At 45.0% G+C, this 20,829-nt stretch overlaps 1 protein-coding gene across 21 annotated transcripts in view; it reads left to right on the top strand.

Annotated features, from left to right (window-relative positions):
- TANC2 (tetratricopeptide repeat, ankyrin repeat and coiled-coil containing 2) overlaps nucleotides 1–20,829 on the top strand; it is a 283,394-nt gene that overhangs the window by 222,775 nt on the left and 39,790 nt on the right. For all 21 annotated transcript variants that reach the window (XM_072028945.1, XM_072028943.1, XM_072028946.1 and 18 more), the window contains 3 exons: nucleotides 4,445–4,676; nucleotides 7,743–7,909; nucleotides 9,920–10,527. In XM_072028945.1, coding sequence (XP_071885046.1) covers nucleotides 4,445–4,676; nucleotides 7,743–7,909; nucleotides 9,920–10,527 — 1,007 coding nt within the window. The remainder of the gene's footprint in view (nucleotides 1–4,444; nucleotides 4,677–7,742; nucleotides 7,910–9,919; nucleotides 10,528–20,829) is intronic.

Genomic DNA, 20,829 nt, shown 5'->3' with positions numbered 1-20,829 from the left:
AGTTTTTTACACATTTGCACATCGGGGAGGAGCAGGAGGAGCTCTGGCTGTGCAGCATCGCCGGCGCAGCTGGCACGCGAGGCTGCCTGCCTGCGTGACCCCGTCCGTGCTCCAGCATGTGGGATCAGTTGAGGTAAAGCATGCATGATACAAGTGTGAATTACTTTTGAAGCTCTCTTGCAAGCAAGAGAGGAAATGATACAAGTCCTCTTTAACATCTTCATCAATGATCTGGATGACGGCATTGAGTGCACCCTCAGTAAGTTTGCAGATGACACCAAGCTAGGTGCGTGTGTCGATCTGCTGGAGGGTAGGAAGGCTCTGCAGGAGGATCTGGATAGGCTGCACCGATGGGCTGAGGTCAACTGTATGAAGTTCAACAAGGCCAAGTGCCGGGTCCTGCACCTGGGGCGCAATAACCCCAAGCAGAACTACAGGCTGGGAGAGGAATGGTTGGAGAGCTGCCAGGCAGAGAAGGACCTGGGAGTGATGGTAGACAGTCGGCTGAATATGAGCCAGCAGTGTGCTCAGGTGGCCAAGAAGGCCAACGGCATCCTGGCTTGTATCAGAAACACTGTGACCAGCAGGGCTAGGGAGGTGATCGTCCCCCTGTACTCGGCTCTGGTGAGGCCGCACCTCGAGTACTGTGTTCAGTTTTGGGCCCCTCGCTACAAGAAGGACATCGAGGTGCTTGAGCGGGTCCAAAGAAGGGCGACGAAGCTGGTGAGGGGCCTGGAGAGCAAGTCCTATGAGGAGCAGCTGAAGGAGCTGGGCTTGTTCAGCCTAGAGAAGAGGAGGCTCAGGGGTGACCTTATTGCTCTGTATAAGTACATTAAAGGAGGCTGTAGAGAGGTGGGGGTTGGCCTGTTCTCCCATGTGCCTGGTGACAGGACGAGGGGGAATGGGCTAAAGTTATGCCAGGGGAGTTTTAGGTTAGATGTTAGGAAGAATTTCTTTACTGAAAGGGTTGTGAGGCATTGGAACAGGCTGCCCAGGGAGGTGGTGGAGTCACCATCCCTGGAAGTCTTCAAAAGACGTTTAGATGTAGAGCTTAGGGATATGGTTTAGTGGGGAATGTTAGTGTTAGGTTAGAGGTTGGACTCGATGATCTTGAGGTCTCTTCCAACCTAGAAATTCTGTGATTCTGTGATTCTGTGAAGTTTGTGACTTTTGACATTTGATATTTAATAGAAACAGCAAAAAAGCTTTGGGTTCTCAGCGTGGAGGCATTCAGCTTGCTGAAATTGCATTCTCAGCCCTTTCAGAAATGGCATAAACATGTACATTGAATGGTTCTCTTTATTGAGGTGTTACTTTCCCCATCCCTTGTAATAATCCATGCCTTTTGCATTCGGATTGCTTACAGGCATTGTGTACCCCGTGTTTGAGCAGATTTCAGTTTAATAGAACTCCAGAGCAAGGAACTTCTCAGCTTCCAGCTTTGTAAACATCATTTAACAAACAACGAGAGCTGAAATAATGGTTTAAAAGTATGGGAAGGCCAAGCTAGCATTTTTGGTGTTTCCTGCTACATGATGGCAAAGTTCAAATTGAAAATATGATTAGAAAAACTACGCCTTAAATTGTATCAGACAAAAATAGCGCTTACTGGTGACAACAGCCAGGCGTGCCCGGATCTTTGGAAGAGCAGGCTGTCCCCTGATGATTTCCTTCATTGTAACACTTCCTAGATAAAATGAAATGTTTCACTCGAGGATTTAGTTTATGATGAGAGCTGGTTGGAACTTTCTCAACAATAGAACAAAGCTTTTTAAAGCAAAGAAATTCAACTTCTGGAAAATGAAGCTTTTACTGAGAGCGCACCTTGTTCGATGCAATGTTCAATTCCAGCCTGAACAGGTTCTTATTTTTCATTTCTTGGATGTACTTCTTGGCTTGTCCAGGTGAGCGAGAGAAGGAGGGACTCATAACACCCTGAATTACGGCTAGTCTGGGGAGTGTTATTTCAGACGTAGAGCAAGATCTGGACGTGATCTCCCACATCTTAGCAAGGTATCCTAAGCAGCGAGATGGTGCTAAAGGCATTCACCTACTGTGGGGAGAAAGAGCAGGGTTTGAACCTGGTTGGGAATGAGCCCCTTCCACAGCAGCTCCCCTGTTGTCCTGAAGTCTCCTCCTTTCTTTTTCCATGTGAAACCTGGCCCCATTCCCAAAGGCGGAGCAAGGGAACGATTTGAGACCTTTGAAAGTTTTATAGGATGAGAAAACCGTTTCCCACCCGACTCTGGTTATATAAGCAAAGAGCCTGGTTTCTAACACCAGATTCAGCTTCCAGCGCTAGCTTTTGGCAGCCTCTTTTTGATTTGAAAATTGAGAAAATGTCATGGAGAATAAATAACATCAAGATGAAATTCTGGCGCAGTTGCACTTGTGAGAACATCGTAGTGCCTTTCCTTTAGTTGCCTTTCCAAAGTCTTCCTTGCTTACTGGTTTGTCTTCAGATCCATCTATTAAGCACTACATCTATCATACTGCTCAGGCTTTGCCAATATGTGAATAAATCCAGCCCAAGTATCAAAAACGTATGTGAAGGGGCTTCAACGAGCTGAGATGTAACTGCACGTATATTCCAGAAGAAGGAAGTGTGTCCCTATAAGCAGCGGTGGCCGTTCTCTGCAGGGGCACTGGCTGCGTCCCCTTTTCCATGACTTGGCTCTTTAGGTTCCTGGAAGAAGTTAGTAAGCCTCTCCTAAAGAGGAGGCCTTATTTTTGTGCCTCTATACGTTGTGTGTTGGAAGTAAGAGCTCTGCGTGTATAGCAGTTTGGTTTCTGTTAGCAGGAACGTGATACATCAAAGGAAGGCTGCTCAGGACCTTAGTGGTGTGGGATCCCCAAGTTCTAATCCCCAGATAAATGATACTGCAGAAAAGAAATCACTGCCGTTATTATGACTTTACCCGGTGCTGTTCTCTAAGGGGATACATTATATTTTAACTGGCTGGTAGCAAAAATTACGTTATGAATTTGGAGATATCCATTAAAGCTTAAGCACATGTTTTAGGACTTGATGCTCCAAGTTGCAGCCTAGCTTTATCATCGCTGCATGCATCACACCTTGTTTTCACTGCAGAAGGAAATTATTTCATTATATCCCATTGGTAATTTCATAGATTTCTATTTAAAATGAAAAAAAAAAAAACAGTGCTGAGCCAGCAATGTTTGAGGACCCCCAGCCTTGTGTTGTGCTTTCTCAGTGCCATCTTCTGCAGCCGCATGGTCCGGAGACCGATGGATCCAGCCAGCAGCCGGCAGCCCTGGCCGCATTGCAGAGCTCACACAGCATCCAGAGATACCCAGCAGTATCAGACACAGTTATCAGATACAGAGAGGCCACACAAATCAGGTCCTTGGTTAAAAAGCCCGCTCTCCCCAAGTTCAGAAATGTGTTTTATTTTGCAGTATTAGTGCGCTGTGCTGCAGCAATGGACAGCACAGGCTTCTTTTCCAGGGCAATGGTGGCAAACTGCCCCTGCCTGCTTCACTCTGATATTTTTGGATACTATCAGTGGCATTTGAAAAGGCAGTGAATGGGAGCAGCACTGGAGAAAAGCTTTTTTTTTGACCTGGCTGACGCTGGCACCAAATGGCCAGGCTGGCACCGAGGATGCTGCTCCCTGCGAGGGACGGGGGGAGCTGCTCGGCAGGGTGGGACTGGAGCAGTCTGCTGAGGGCTCAGCAAGCCAAGAGAGGTCTGGGGGTGTTTTCTTATATTTAAAAAGAAACCAAGAGAATTGTCAGATCGGAGTGCGAAGATAGCACTGGTTTTCTGCAGATTTGAAAAGGCGGACAGGGTTTGGTGGGTGCTGGCAGACTTGGGAAAAGCAGGTGCCCTCAGAAAAGAGGAAGGTTTCATTTTTATTTTTTTTTCTTGACTTGGTTTTGTGAATGAAGAGTTCTATCGCAGTGGATGAGTAATGTATAGTAAACCTGGCATTCCCTGTTGTTCATGGGAATCTGTCACTTGCAGATGCTACCTTGCTGCAAGGTGCTCTCTTCCAGCTAGTGCCGCATGGCTGCGTCTACAGAGCTTGACGTTTGCAAGCAGCAACTAAAAAGTAAGTTTAAGAAAACAATCACAAGTTATTATTGATGCCAAGTCCTTCCACAGAGCTCGGAGCACAATCCTATCGCTCGGTGCTGTGCTTCTGAGATGTCAGCTACTGTCACTGTCCGTCTCCATGAGCAGCTATAGCATAATTTCATTTATTCCCCGAGTGGCAGGTCCAGTCACTTTTCAGGATCAGTGCCTGTTTTCACCAGCCGATTCATCTGGATCCTTGTCACGGGTGGTTAACGCTTGGTGTTCTCAAAGACTTCGCCTGCCAGAACACATCAGAGCTGCCGGACGCAAAATGCTGCTTTTAACAACTCACCCGCCTCATGTCTGACGAAGGTGCGCCCTTGTTCCTTTCCTCTCTGCCAGGTCGTCGCCTATCACTACTGCCAAGCGGACAATGCCTACACCTGCCTGGTGCCCGAGTTCGTGCACAACGTGGCCGCGCTGCTCTGCCGCTCGCCGCAGTTCGTCGCCTACAGGGAGCAGCTCCTGCGAGAGCCCCACCTGCAGAGCATGCTCAGCCTGAGGTCCTGCGTCCAAGACCCCATGGCCTCCTTTCGGAGGGGAGTCCTGGAGCCCTTGGAGAATCTGCACAAAGGTATTGTGATGACACCTTTCCCATAGCTCCCACTGCACCTTTTTTTTTTTTTTTAATATTGTGCTTAGATGCATCTGAGCATTTAAACAAAGCAATAAATTAATCCATCTGTGGTGCAGTCCTAGAGCTGCAGGCAAGAGGTGAGACCTAGAAAAGCTGAGATTATGCCATCATCCGTATTTGGAAGCAAAGGGTTAATCCCTCTTCTGGTGTGCAATTCAGAGCCACAAATGAAATGTTAATGACAACGTGCATTTGACTTAGCTTTCTCGGTTTCTTCCCCATCCCAAATGTGGCCTCGCAGCTCTGAAGGTGAAAACAAGCAGCAATTTCCATGCACAGCTCTGCTTATGGCAATGTGTTTTGATTTACTTATTTAGGGGGTAAGTGTTTTTCCCTTTCCCTGTCATTATTTAGTGGGCTCTTGAGAATTTGAAGCTTTCAGCCAAAGAGCTGATACCATAAAAGTCTATAGACACCCTGTCTAAAGCTTCTAGGGCAACTGGTAACAGGCCATATCCTGATTACTGATTTCAGAGCTTTTTCCAATGCAGCATTGATTTTGTCTCCTTTTCTTTCAAGATGCAACTAATTCGTTGTGACAATCGCTACCTTTAAGATCTCCGCTCGTTGCCATGAAAACTGGCAGAGGGTTGCAGAGTTCAGGGCTGTGTTGTCCTGCAAAATTGCCTCTATCAAAATGGCACGCTCTGAGTTGTCGGCCGCAAAAATAGTTGAGATAATTTTCTGTTATGACCCTGCATATATCCCAGTGTCTGAACCGACGTGAAATAGATGCAGCCTCTACCAGATTCAAAGCCCTGCTGTTCAGATGAGCTCTTCTGAACAAAGCGTCCAAGCCCTGAGCTGCTGAGTCCAACTCGCGTGGTTCTACCAGGCACAAGAACACCCCGAGCCAGCACAGCTCGACAGCAGTTGATTTTCCTGGCATGGAGAAATGTCACTGTAGGAGTAGTGTGGCTACCCTTTCCTACCAACACTCCTGGCAGAGAAAGGACACGTTTAGGAACCGCTGCTCTAAAGGAAAATAATCTGTGGTTATTGCAGGAGCTCCTTGGGAGGCGTTCCAGCTTTTGATTTTAAAGGGTTTCAGAGGATGCTTATTTTTCCTGCCAAGCAGGTTGGCCCTCAGCTGGTCCCAAGTTCTTGGGGGGTGGAAAAATTTTCTATAAAAGTTCTGTTTGCTTTTGGGCTCAGCATTCGACGCAGCTCTGATGGAGCCAGTGATTGGGGCTCTCATCTTTCAACGTTGCTGATGGAGAGTGCTGGCAAGCTGATTTGTACCAAGTGTTTTGTGACAAAATGAACAGTGTCTGGAAATTGGTTTTAAAATATATAACATTTAAGACTCTGTAAATATATCAGCAGGTCTTTTACAAGGTGCTGTTGAAGCTTTAATGCTACTGGGGCAAACTTATTGCATAACCATTAATGGTGAATGTCACCGAGAAACTCAGATTCATGTTTCTCAAATACATTTTTTTGAATCGCCAGGAATCTAAATAATACATAGGAGAACAAAGTTCTGATTCTTCCCCTCTCCCTGCCTTCTCCCCTCTCCCTCAGGCTTTATGAGAAACATGAGATATGAGCATAAAACTCGTGCTCCATATTCACTCCAGGATTTCAGAGAGTCATAAAGTGTAGTTTCAAGTATATCCAATAAGCTTACTGAAAAGTTAACTGAAAAAGGATCCCTGGCGAATTTACTGCAAAATATGTGTTCTTCGTATGGATATTAACAGCACATTCAGAAATAAATGCAACTTGGTAGCATAAGGCAAGGACAAGATGGGATTTTGGTGTTCAGCGCTACTGAAAGCAAGGTGTTTACGTGTTTCTGCCCTCCCTGGAATACCACAGACGGCTCGTGTTGTCGATGAACATTTTGTGCTGGATTTTTATAGAAAATATCCTGATGCACTTTACAATCAAAGAGAAAAGCTGATCAGCTGTCAGGAATACTGAGCTTTTTTGTTAGCCGGGCTTATCCCTGGTACTTTACAAAGGAGAGACAACATTATACCGATTAGAACCTGTAGTACGTCAGTAGCTTATGCCGACAGTAGCCTCGGATGTCCTATTTCCCACCCATTACTACGTTTATTAGACAAGATTACCTTTGAGAAGATATCACTTGAGCTTAAGATCCCAGTTCACAAGAATATATATCATTAGTTCCAAAGCTCTACTCAGCTCTCAGCATCTGACCTAGAAACACTGGCTTCATTGTATGCATCACTTTGGTTACTGCATTCACCCGCAGCAAAAAAAAAAAAAAAAAAAAAAAAAAAAAAAAGGGTTTAAAAAGATCATGACTTGCTTTTTTGTGGGATCTGGTTATTCCCCCCAGCTTGTTTATAAAAGTGGTTTTGACTGCAGAGTTCTGATCAAACTCCTTTACAGTGCTGGAAACAGCCAATGTAACCTTCAAAATGTTGTACAGCCAGCCCCACACCTGCAGAGTGATGGCTTACTCTCCTCAAATAATTGTTTTGCCTGTGAATCGGGTTTGCTTTCATTTCAAAACACTTGTCCAGACCTTACTTGATCAATAAGATGAAGTGTAAATATAAATAAAATAAATAAAGTGCAGACATCAGAGTCAACATAGTGTGGAGGTGTTGGGGAAGTGACTTTCTTGGTGATCCTTCAAAAATTAAGACAGGCTGACATCAGGTGTGAGCTTAATACCAAAACTACAGAGAACTTCTGATAATGTGCTTATTAAAACTTATCAGAAGGACCTTGATTCACATCAAATAACATCAGACTTTGTGGAAGTGGTAGTTTTTTAACTGTTTTACTTGTAGAATATTACATTTTGTATGTCAGAAATAAAATATGTATTTTAGAAGAATGGAAATTGTTTATGTGAGAACCTACCTAGGAATTAGTGTATCATAAGAGAGGGGCTGCTGCTGCATTTGTATTTCTTCTTTAGCAGTATTTGATGACACTTCAGAACACTGCAGTGACTTTACAGTATATTGTAGTCACGTTTAGCGTTTTAAATTAATGCCTTTTTTCTTTCTCTTATCTCAGAGAGGAAGATCCCCGATGAAGATTTCATCATATTAATTGATGGCTTAAATGAAGCAGAATTTCACAAGCCAGATTATGGAGACACCATAGTATCATTCCTCAGCAAAATGATTGGGAAGTTCCCTTCCTGGCTGAAGCTGGTGGTGACAGTCAGGACAAGTCTACAGGTACATTGAGTCCAATAATTCTGATAAATTGTTCCGATGTCATGATGGGTGTTGATAAAGATTATCTTAGTGTATATAAGGATTTGTTTAAGACCCTATATTTTAGGTTATCCCTTTGGCTTTTTTATACTTGGATTTGCATTTCTGTCCCAGACTTTACGGAGTTGCAAGGGTACAATCTGGCATCACATTTTTATGCCCATAGATGTTCATCATGTTCAAATTAAATGAATGTAAGCTAAACTCATGTGAAAAGGGGCTACTTAATCACCAAGCATATTAGGAGACTGCTTGAAAACGTCCTCTCCTCGTTGTGGAAGGGCCAAGGGTTGTGCATCTTCATTGTGCAACTGCGTTGGAAGGAGTCAATGTTGGTACAAGTCATTATTCAGCTCAGTTAAGAATATCTTGAGTAGGCGCTGAAGCTCTAGGCTGAATGTTGTTTGGGTTATCCATAAGTATTTTCATTTTAGTTTGCAGCTGAGCAGGTTTTCTTTTTTTTATTATTATTTTTTACCTTCATCCTAGCCTTAGCTATCGTCACCACTCCCTTAGCACAGGATTAAGCCGCCCTTGGTTTGTTGGCTCATCTGAATGGAGCAAGCTGAGAAGCAAACAAAATGACCCAGTTAGGACAGATCTGCTATTTCAACTGTTTCAAAGCAGAGCTGGTTGATTTGCAGCATCAGTTGTGGGAACACTCACACTGAGCTTTTGAGCCAGGAGCCCGGAGGAGACAGACGTCAGAGGGATGAGATGCGCTTGGGATGAGAGCTGCTCATCAGCTGGCCCAGCTGCTCCAGGGAGAAGGACGTGTCTGCGGCTCTACCTGACGCAGAACAGCACCCATTTCTTCATGATTAGCCACTTTTCATTAGCATGGGGCTGTGCAGTTCATTTGTACCGAGGTCCATTAGGCAGTTTTACCGACATCCGCTAATATTTACCGAGCTCCGCAGGTTGATTTACTGTGGTCTGCCTGGCAGGGAGCTGAGCGCTGGCTCCAGCTCCATCCAGGCAGCTGCTGCTCGCTGCCTTTGGAGCTGGGAACTGCAGCTGCTCCCTGAGACACTGGGAGGGTTGGGGCTTTCTGCTCTTCTGTGCCGTGCTTCTGGGCCACTCGCTAGTGGAGTAAATTAAACATATTTTCAAAGAAATCTTTTTATAATGGTAGGTAAATTGCATCTCGATGGCTTGAATTCCTCATTTAATTAGGGCTCTTGCAGCCCTACAGTCTTCACGGTGAGCTTTAGTTTTGCACCGTGTTCACCCTTTGTATTATTTTGGAGAGTTGGTTGCTGCTCCTGAAACTGCCTGGTCCAGCTCCATCACCTCCATCACATCATTTCTCTCCCCACTTTGCAGTGACAGAGCCCATGACATGAGAACTCCTTTGGAGAGGCCTTCAGTGATTTTGAGGCCATCAAAAACCCAAAGCATTGGTGAGCTTAGCAGATGAGAGATACCCTGGACATGGTATCTTACAGCAGATAGACCTATTTATTTTGCACTGGAAAGCACTCACTGTTATCTGCCCTCACATTTCGGTGCATTTCCCTGTTGATAGCAGCAGAGTAGCACAGGAGGAGGTGCTTTGCTCGGCTTCAGCAACATTTGTTTTGGCCTCAGATCTGTCATCTGGCTGTTCACAGGTCGTTCCTTCTATCGGGCTTCTGAAATGACAGCAGGAGAGATGGCATCTCGGTGCTTGGATGGGGCAGGGCAGGAGTAACAAGGGCACTGCTCCGGGGGATTTTTCTAGACCTTTCCAGGGATGAGGTGTTAGGAACCGTGTCCTTCATTTTGATTTCAGTCATGTCTCACGCAGAAAGGACTTGATTATAGATGAGATCGTGAGGTCCTGAAGGTACAAACTGCCATTTTGTGTGCTTGCCCTGATGGAGAAGGTCTTGAAGGAGTCTCAAAGGTGCTACTGTAATATGAATTAAGTTTACTTAATGAATAATAAACGTTCCCAGCATGAATATACTTCTTTTTCTTTCTTTGTAGGAAATAATTAAGCTGTTGCCCTTCCATAGAATATTTTTGGACAGACTGGAAGAGAATGAAGCCATAGACCAGGACCTGCAGGCGTACATCCTTCATCGGATACACAGCAGCTCGGAGATCCAGAACAACATCTCGCTGAATGGCAAAATGGACAACACTACGTTTGGCAAGCTCAGTTCTCACCTCAAGACTTTGAGCCAAGGGTCCTACCTGTACCTAAAACTCACTTTTGATCTCATAGAGAAAGGATACCTAGTACTAAAAAGCTCCAGCTACAAAGTAGTGCCAGTGTCTCTGTCAGAAGTTTACCTGTTACAGTGCAATATGAAGTTCCCAACGCAGTCTTCCTTTGATCGGGTTATGCCTCTCTTGAATGTGGCAGTGGCATCTCTGCATCCATTAACAGATGAACATATTTTTCAGGCCATTAATGCAGGTAACATTGAGGGCACTTTGGAGTGGGATGACTTTCAGCAGAGGATGGAGAACCTTTCTATGTTTCTTATCAAACGTAGAGATATGACGCGAATGTTTGTTCATCCCTCTTTTCGAGAATGGCTTATTTGGAGAGAAGAAGGTGAAAAGACCAAGTTTCTCTGTGATCCTAGGTAAGCAGATGCTCTGAGGAATCAGAGCTTCCACATGTGTTCGTCTCAAAAGCGTTTCGTGCTGTTATCTGAATCATTTCATTTTACCAGGTTGCACATGGAATGAGATTCATCTCACCTGACTTTGATGTGTCTGCTCTGTACATAACTCCAGCTGTACTGGTCTCCTTACAACTTTGTATTGTCCGTGGAAAGAAATAAGTGCTCCCTGGGCACAAAACTGACCCGGCAAATGTAACAGTATTCTTTAGAATGAGATGAGCTGTTCTTCAGAAGGTCCCAGTTGACTGGCTCAGATACAGGCATCTGAGTCATGCTAGGGGTGGCTGCATTTTGGCAGATTAATCCTGCCAGCTCAGTCTGGAGAGGGGAATCATCCTCCGTTTCCTCAAAGGTAGCGAAACCATGTGAAGCGGAGGATAAGGAGATGAAAGATGAACAGTGTGGATACGTCTTTTGCAGTTGGCTTCTTTTTGAAGTCTTGTTCCTCGTAGTCCTGCTATAAATGCATTTTTGAAAGCAAAATAAGGAACGGAATCAGGCTCTTCACAATTTTGGACTGTAAATGCATACGTAATCTCCGTACTGATAGCAGCTGAGTTCCTGGCTTAGCTCACAGAGAACAGAATTTAATCATGGTTAGATTTATATTCTCTAAACCCAGTGATCACTATTAACAATGTTATCTTTGTTTCTGCTGAAGAGTGGAAACAGACACTGACTGTAATTCTAGTACTTTATCCCCGTAAGCTCTGCTCCGTTTTGCTTGCCCATCTCTTCAAATACGATTACAAAAATCAGGGAAACACTCAGATGCTCGGCTATATCAGGGCATCTCCTGGATCCTGCGACCAGCCTAAAGAAATACGGCAGTATCTGCTGGAACCACATAGCTGATTAGAGCAGACATAGCTGCTAGCACTCTTGTTGTAATTTACCACTTTAAATTTTGTCGCAAACAGGCTACGGTAGAAAAATATTATATAGCTCCTCCCAGTGGGAATCTTGGCTGGTTTAGTGGGTTCTGTGTGATAGTCCTATCAAGTGAGCCCTCTGTAAAACATCTTACAGCAGCAGGTGTCTTTATAGCAATCAGTGCTGGTTATTTAATATCCTCCCGTGGAGTCATGAAGTGCTCGTCACTGGGTGATGCTTTTCCACCCTGTTTGCAATTATGCCGATGGAGCTGAGAGCAGCCCCCCTTTCTGGCCACTTGTCACCGAGGTGGTTACGGGCTTCCTCCAAGCTCTCAGAATACCAACCTCAGAATGAAACTCAAAAGTGCTCCATTTTAGGTGGTTTTGCACTGAAGCCATGCTTGCCACTGCACGTGGTTTTTGCAGGAAGTCCCAGATCAGCCCTTGTTCACTCGATGAGAAAACCCATAGGATGGACCTCTGCTCGGGGTTCAAGGACATCATGACCACGTTGCGCTGCCCTCAGAGCTGTAGTTTGAGCAGGGCTTGGTCTGTAGCTGTCTTGCCAAGTTGAGTGGGCACAGCGCTGTCCTGGAGAGGAAACCGTGTGAGGTGTGTGCTCACCTGCCTGCGGAACTGGAGCCGGGTCCTTTGCTCTTCCACTTCTCTGTGCCAATTTGTCACATGCTTTGGGAGGCTCTTGGCCGTCACTCGAGTCCCGTATGTGCCATTTCACCTGGAATATTAATGCTGGCTTTAACCATACGGGGAAATCTTGTGCTCTTTGCAAGAACAACGCCCCTGTGGGATTTCTGATGCTGACCAGACTCAGCTCCTCGCCAGGGGCAAGCAAAGTTGCAATGCATGTAATGGGCTCCCAGTGCCTTGAGTGCAAGTCTATACGTATTGAAGGGCTAATAAATATCTCTAATGTATAATGCACGCTAATTGCATTACACTCCGATGGTAGATAATGAAACAGGATACATTTTGGTGATTAATAGAGAGGACCCTCTGAGATTCTGCTATTGTGCTCCTCAAAATCCTCCTGTCCAGCTCTCAGGGAAGCGCCGATATTGCAGTGTTGAGCTCAGAGTACAGTAAACCCTTAGCAACGATTAAGATAAGTAATGATTTTTCATTTTATTCCTCTAAAAGAAGCACAGCTTGCCACTGACTGAGCTAATAGGAGTAACCTATGAAAATTTGCCTGCCGTTGGTTTGTTTGCAGCAACTTTGATTTCCTTTCTGCTCGCCTGGGAATTGGGAAGATGTTATAACCGTACGGACCGCTCATCGTCTGCTGGGGCAGAAACGTGCTGTTAATGCAAAGCTCGTTGACCTCCCCATGTCGATACAGCCAAGAGTCAGGTCGCTGAGGCTGATTTTTCATAGGAGAAGAGCTTTGGAGTGAAGTGTGGTTTTGTGAAGCTGCTCTTAATTGACTTACCCTGACAGGGCGTCCAGGTGTAAGGATGTTACGAAAGAAATTGGGATAATGGGCCTTGTGTCTGCAGCACTGCAGCTGGGGTAATCTTCCTCATTTCATTAATGAGAGCGAGTTCCTGTGTTCTGGGGAGTATGGAGAAGAGGGGAGAGGAAGAACACAGTGTCCAGAAATTACCACGTTTTCCTAGGCCTTTATGATAAGCGGCAAATCTCCATCCGCCGGATTTTTCTGTGAGCCTGGTGAGTTGCTAGCCCTTGTCCTTGGATGCTCACCATGAATTTTCTGTCTCAAGCAAGGGCTGCCTGGCATTGAGGGGAACACAATCACCATAACCTCTCTCGCAAGAGACCCCCCAGCATCCATTTAATAACAGGGCACCAACAAAGCATTTGTCAGAGTCGAACCAGCATCGGAGTAATGACTTCCCCTGCCTGTCAGCGTAACGCTATTAACTCAGTGCCTTAGTTGACAAATAACATCAAACATCTTAGGGGAAAGACCCAATCCTTTGTGACTGGTGCGTGGAGAAAGTGGTGATTATTGAGTGTTTGCTCTTACACTTGTATTTCTTAACGTAAATTCTTCTCTGATGCCGTGCTGTGTTTTGCCTAGACTTAATCAGAAACTTCCATGCAATTATCTTGCAAGCTTTTACAACGCTAATAAAACGTTTTATCCCTGGGCTGCTGCTGAAGGAACTGCAAGGGAGACAGACGTGATTTGCCCTGGTGAGGCAGTAAAAGAGCTGCAGCCAGATACAGACCCCCAAAGTGAAATTACTCTGTCCAGATTTAAGTATCAACATCTGCGTGGCTTGTCTAGACTTGCTTTATAGTCAGAGGAGGGAAATAAGGATGATTCATTTCATCATGAGCTAAAAGGCTAAAATAGGTCAGATGAAGAGTGCCTTGCAAGTGTCTCCTCCTGTCGATTTACAAAGGAGCTCAGGGTGATGGGCTCACCAGGAGATGTCTCCAGTACTGACGGTCTGCTCTTCTAACCGGTACGCAGGTTTTGGGGGTAGATCTGCAGGTGTCCTTTTCTTGCTCAGAAAACAAAGGAAGGAGAAAGCTGCTCTTTATGCCATTGCCAGCATATGGCTCTTGTAACAGGGGCTTTTGCTTCTCAGGGTGGCACACGCACAAGCTGCTGCTGTGTCCCCTGTCATCGCTGAGCAAAGTGGCTCTTTGTAGCACGGCTCAGGGACCTTCCAACGGCAGTGGCACCTCAGCAAAACGAAGCACCAAGATCTCCACTCGCAGCATGGAGTCACCTCACCTAGCCTCTGGTGCTCGCAGTGCACGTATCTGGACCGGGGTGAGTAGGAGGGCAGCAGGCACTGGTGTAGCGATGGGGGAGGACAGCTCCTCCTAGGAGGAATATTCCGCTGGGAATCCGTCCGGGAATATCCCAGATGCAGCGTTAGTCTGAAATCCTGAACATCTGTGGTCAGGCTTCCAGAAAAGCTGGATGCTCAGGTCTGAAGAGAGCCCCTGCAGGCACAGGGAATCATTCAAAACCCAGTTCCTGGTGCCTGGGTCAGGAACCAGCAGTGACACCACTGGGGTGGTTTAGGGGTGATGCTCAAGCTCAGAAATCACAGAATCCTAGAATTACTAAGGTTGGAAAAGCCCTCCAAGATCATCTGGTCCAACCATCCCCCTACCACCAATGTCATCACTAAACCATGTCCCCAAGCACCACGTCCAACCTCTCCTTGAACACCCCCAGGGACAGTGCCGCCACCACCTCCCTGGGCAACCCATCCCAGTGCCCGACTGCTCTTTCTGAGAAGAAATGTCTCCTCATTTCCAACCTAAACCTAAACAAAAGCTGTATGAGGAACTAATATTCTGCAGTAGATGTTCTTCAGTGCACCAACAATAGGTCAAGGGCAGTTCCTCCTGCTCGTTGCCTGAATTAGAAGATGCCTAACAATATGGGATATCGCTTAAAAAAAAAAAGGCAGAAGTGCTGGTGTCTCTGGAGCTGGGGGCGAGGGCAGCTCCTCATCTACCCCCTCGTGTTCCACATCACGAACCAAATCTGTTCCTGTCCCTGCAGCCCTAAATAAAGGCACCTTGTGTGGCTCGGGGTGCAGCAGTGATCCAAGCAGGAGCACGCAGCTCCAACGCAGCCCGCCGAGTTGCCATGGTTTCCTGCAGAGCTGTCCTGGAATACAATACAGTGTAGGTATTTTGCATTTTCCTTTCTCTCCTGGGAGGCAAGCTGCAAGTGGAGACTTTTCCTACACAGAGTTAATGTTTTTACTTATTACCCAGCGGACTGAGAGATTGTGAATTAGAAACAAATAAGTGTTTTTTGCACTTAATCTCACTGACAAATCAAATTAAGCTTAATCTGATCGACAAATAACAATCCCCAGTCAAAAGGGAATAAATTCAGAAAGTTTGAAGGAAAAGAAGTCAGTGAAAATCACAAAAATTCAGTGATAAAGCATACACTTAAATGGAGGGGGGCTTTATATTACGCATCAGCTTCTTAAAACTTGTCTACAATTAACTCCCGAGTATCTCACGTCATTATGGTGCATGGTTAGTTAACTTTTTGTTTTCATCTTTTATATGCTGAGATTCTGGAAAGCTCTTAAAATATGCTCAGGTTTATTGTTAGCTTGAAAAAAAAGCATTCACCAAAAGCCAGGCTGTGTCTTAAGTGTTCTCTCTGCATTCACGTGGGATGGATTTCACTCCGTGAAGCAAAGGTGCTATTTGAACTCAAGGTGAAGCAAAATAATGGGTTTTATTTATTTGAATCCTTTACTTATGCAGAAAAAAATAAAAATAATGCAGTGCCCAGTAGCACCTTGTGGAGAGGGAGATGGAACAAGGAGGTTTTCGCGAGTGTTCAGCAGCGACCTCAGCTCTGGACGTGCAGCAGGGAGCTGAGCACTGCTTCTTCCATTCTTATTTTGCATTACTTTGCTGCTTGAGTTGCCTTTCTGAAAGTGTTTTTTTTTTTTGGAATGCCCCCAGGCGTGGGTCCGTGGCGAGCACCTGGTGGTTCAGCAGGACCCCGAGGGACGGGTGGTGTTTTGTTCCTTGCGCTGTGCCCAGCTGCGTGCTGCGTGCCACATGTCGCCGAAATACACGAGGTCAATTTGTTCCCTGGTCTGCTGACCAGGCATCTGCACTTGTGCAAAGCCTGCGCTGAGTTAGTGTAATTAATTACCAAATCGCTGGGGGATTTGGTGTTTTATCATCATTCCTGCAGCTCTAATTTTGGCGGGACTGCAGAGCGGGGAGGAAGCGGTGGTTTACCTGTGGTTTGGAGCAGGGATTCCTCTACACCCCTAGCATAAGAATGGCAGTCAAACATTTCTTGCTGGTTTCATTTCCTCATCACAAGGAATGCAGCTGAGTTACGTATTTTTGGATCACAAAGAGGTATCCATCATGATGTCCTCCACTTCACTGAATGGGCAAACACAAGCTGCTCACCAGGCAGTGGAGATCTGATGGACTGCTGACACTGAGTGTACAACTTCCAGGCTTCCAGAGTAAAGTTTTCTGATCCCTGACTTGTAAATGGTGTATTTTGAAATGTAAAAAGAATGGGCAATAGCTCAACCAAATGAATGTAGGAGACTCTTCTATACGCGAGCATCCACACTGCCAACGTTTCTAGGTGTTAACTCTAAGCTCCTGCAGAAATACTGAGCTAAAAATGAATGATTAAAGCCATTGGTAGCAAGTCAGGCAGCTGTAACGGGACTTCTCTGAATGTCAGAAGCCAAGGTTTGTGCAATGTGGACTTTGGGACTGGGTAGAGAGAAGGATCTGTTGGTGGACGTAGAGGAGAGTGAGGCTTGAGCTCATTCACGTGGTGGATCTACATCTAACGAAGCACCCAAGTGCCTGAGCTGCAGGTTTTTCCTCGGAAACTTGGACAGGGCTGCAGGTGTGGTGTCGATTGGAAGAGAAGAAATGGGAGACAGATTACAAATCATGACTGATGAGATGAGATGAAGAGCAGATGTGATTGCTGCCACCATAAAGGACATCAGCAGAGCAGCTTGCTTTAACTGGCTCATTAGACATGCAACCTAAGCATTCAGATGCAAGTTTTTTTTTGAATATATTTTGTCTTGAGTTACTGTCCTCATAAAATCTTTTTTTTTTTTTCTGGACTGCAAACTTCTGTACTCTGTACCATTTTTACATCTAAATGGAAGAAAATACTCACTGAGTAATCCATTCTGTGGCACTGAGCCACTAAAAAGAGAGAAGTGGAATTAATTGGAAGCAATATGTGTGCTTACTGAAGAAAGAAATGTTGCTTAATTTGTTCTTGTTATTTCATTCCTCAAATCCTAAGACTCACTCACTGAGCACAAACATCTTCCAGTGGTTTACAAGAGAGTAGCCCTGACTTTATTCCACCTTGCTTCTTACAAGTTCATTTACTCCCGGTTAAATGGAATTAGAGCACTTCCAAGTCACATTCCCCATTCTTTTATCATCCTGCTTATTTGAAATTACATCGGGTGAAATGAGAACAGGAGGTGCATCACCATTTATCTTTCAAGTTCTTGTCTGCATGTTGACTATATAGTCACCGGAGAGCTTACTGAGAGATGGTTTTTATTCATTTTACCCACCTAACATGTTTATTAAATATGCCAGCAGTCTTTTCACACTGCTCTTGGACATCGCTTATTTACTCTGAATACGAAGTAATCTGTTCCTGCCAACCAGCAGATTTTCTGAAAGGCCTTATGAACTGAACTGAGATGAGGGAATTTCAGCATTACTCCCTGGATCTAGTTTTTTTAATCTCATTAAGTCAGGCTCTGTAAGGGTTCAGAAATGGTTTATTCTCTCCTTTATTGTTCTGTATTTTTAAATTATTGCAAATATGTTTTGTTACCTTAAACCTGAAGGGTGCCATCAGAGTTATCTGTTTTTCCTCTGCTGCTTCTCTGGGCAGTTCCTGGCACCCAACTGCCATTATTTCATGCAATTTAGTGGAGAGCTGCTCCAGGACAAAGTCCCAATCAGGTTCAGCTGTATTATCCCAGATTAATTGCAGATGAACTCTTTCTCTGTGATAGCCAAGTATGTAACATAATCTCTGGCTTTTACTCTCCATACTTGATAAAATATGGGAGCAGCACAGTTAGTACCTATGGAATTTATAACAGACAGCCTAGAGAACAAAAAATGACAGCAGCATCACTAGCAGATCTTCAGCATAATTCTGCTTTCAGCTGAGCTGCATCAGTGAGATCATTGCTATTAGACCTGTCAAACTTACCTGAATAAACCAGTGACTTCCCACCTGAATGATGACGTTAATACCATGTTGGGGGGCACAGAGCTTCCCACTTCCTTCAGAGTTCGGAATCATTAAGCACAAGATGCTCCAAGACATCTCTCAGCGCTGAAGATGCTGTTAACTACTGTTTGGCTCCGTCTCACGCACACTCAATCAGCCTGCCCGTCCTGCAGCGTATTAAGGACGTGGTGCAAGACAGCACTGGCTGCATGCGGAGGCTCTGCTCCTTGATCACATCCCCCTGATGTGCACCATATTGTAGCCACACGGGTGGTATTGGTTTTACTGGTGTTTACTGGTGGCACCTCAGCAATGAAGAGACATCCAGTGAGCCTATTGATTTGAAGTCTGCCATCACCAAGACACACTTAAGTCAGAATTTCTTTAGGGGTAGGCCAGGTGCCGTTAAGTGATTCCATTTCTGCTGCTTCCAGTGGTCACAGAGTGGTTCGTGCAATTCTTCAGCTCTCCTTTACACCAAGCACAGCGTTGCTGCTTTTACTGCTTAGACTACAAGTAAGGCAGTGGGGAAGGTTACATACAAAGGGATGAAGCACTAAGAGTTGGGATGATGTCTGGATGCAGATTTTTGTGCAGCGCTTTGTCTCTGGTAAACCAGAACTCATCAGCCAAGCACTTGTAGCTGGTGGCATCGGGTGAAGTATTAAATTGTGGTCATATGTCTTAGAGAGACCCACTGCAGTGAGACCAGGGGTGTTGGACTTTGTGTGCGTCTGATGGGTTGAGCCTTATCATCTGCGCTACAAAAAAGCAAGATTAGATAATCACAGATAGCCCCTTTTAGCCGGGAAATGGCATGTTTAGCACCTGGAACAGTGGGTTCCTAGTTTATGATTGGGGCCATTAGGTGTACCTGCTGTATAAGAATGGCCAGTGGTGATTATGGTATGAGCAAGCCATTGTGAATAAGACAATTGTTGGGTGAAGAAAACAACCCGAAACCATGGTGGTGAAGGTTTCTCATCCTGCTAATCAGAATTATCTCTACAGTTTCATAGAGCAGCAGGAACTGGTAGTGCCCTGCTGCTGTGTTCTCCGTTACTTGTAAGCAGGTGACGCTTTCTGATCAGGTGTCTCATGCTTCATCTCTTTGCAATGAAATGTGACTTAAAAGATGGAAAGATTTTTTTTTTTCTTGGCTGTGAACTCTGCTGTCCCAGTTAGCTTAGCAAATTAAAGCAGTGTTTAATTCTGTGGGAAATAATGCTGCATGTTTAAGAACATTCCCTGTTTTGAATTGTTTCTTGTATAACATTAATTCCTCCTAAGTTAATTCACAATTATAACATCAGAGGGAAACTATGCTACAAAGATCAATAAATCACTGTTGGTGATTAAGTGATCCTTCAGCAGGAGCTGACTGTGAGCTGAGCTCGGCCTTTCCCGCAGTCTGCTGTGCTGGACAGACGTCCTTTGGAAAGCAAAGGAGGCTCCGGTCTTCGTCAGAGCAGACATTATTCTCTGCACTGAAGTTATAAAATTGCCCTCTGCAGAGCTGAATAAAATATGAATACACGTCTGCTGGAAGGCCAGATTCACTGGGCACCGTGTCAGATGTCTGGGTTTTGGAATGGTTTCATGGGATTAGCTGGAAGAAGGGAGACGTGGATGTAAATCAGGAAATTTGGATGTTGGTAGGTTCAGAAGTAAAAGGGACTGATTCTCACTTTGTTTTTTGCCTGTCTTCTGTTTCATTGGTTCAATGCCTTAAGAATCAAGTAACTTTATACCCTTTTAAATCTCCTTTGCTTTGTCTGAAGGATAGAAGAGTGTAGATGAGGCACATATGCAGAAGCTTTTAGTATTTTCTTCTGCTGCACCACAGCTCTTCAGTCATGCCAGGATTTTGTTAGTGCTGCATTGTCCCTTTCCATCTGTGGCACAAGGGATGGGAACAAAATGAGGAATGTGCTCGAGGTACCAGTTCCCTGCATTGGCTCATTCTGCTCCCACAGCTCCGCATGCTGTAGCTTTGGGTGAATAAGAGAGCAGCCTCCAACACATACCCCATAAGTAGCCTTCAGTTACACCTGCTATACGTCCGTACCGGTTCATGCTGTGCAAGGAGCAAGGCTCTCATCGTTATATATACGTACATGTGCATCCCTGGGCACAGCCCTCACCATTATGGGAGGCTGCATTTTGGAGCTGGCTTGCACTGCCACACACAATCTGCGAGTGCAAACAAAGGCTTCCAGAGCTGAGCTGGCAGTGCTATTAATTTTTCACAAAAAGAAATCTTGCATTAAAAATAGAAAATCTCTGATGATAAACTCTGCAGTGGTAAAATTCAAAGCAAATCATTTCACTGAGCTCCTTGATGTAGAAATCATTACTGCCATCCTCTGCTGTATTAGAAAAAAGAAAAAAAAGCCCATGCTGCTCGAGTCTGTTTTAGCATGCAATTAACGTTGACAGAACAAGTGACTGCAAGTATTTATCAACAAGCCCAAAGCCAAAGTCTGGGAAACATTGCAGAGGTAATGTATTACTCATGAATACTGTACTTTATTCCGGAATAGTTCATACATGCCTTATTCATAACAGCCAAAGTCATGCATATAATTAAATTTAGGTAAATACCCTACCAGCTGCAGCTGAAAAGCAATTTAGGAG

The sequence above is a fragment of the Anas platyrhynchos genome, chromosome 28 (genome assembly GCF_047663525.1).
Source record: "Anas platyrhynchos isolate ZD024472 breed Pekin duck chromosome 28, IASCAAS_PekinDuck_T2T, whole genome shotgun sequence".
NCBI classification, from domain to species: domain Eukaryota; kingdom Metazoa; phylum Chordata; class Aves; order Anseriformes; family Anatidae; genus Anas; species Anas platyrhynchos.
This window is presented reverse-complemented; position numbering and strand designations above follow the sequence as displayed.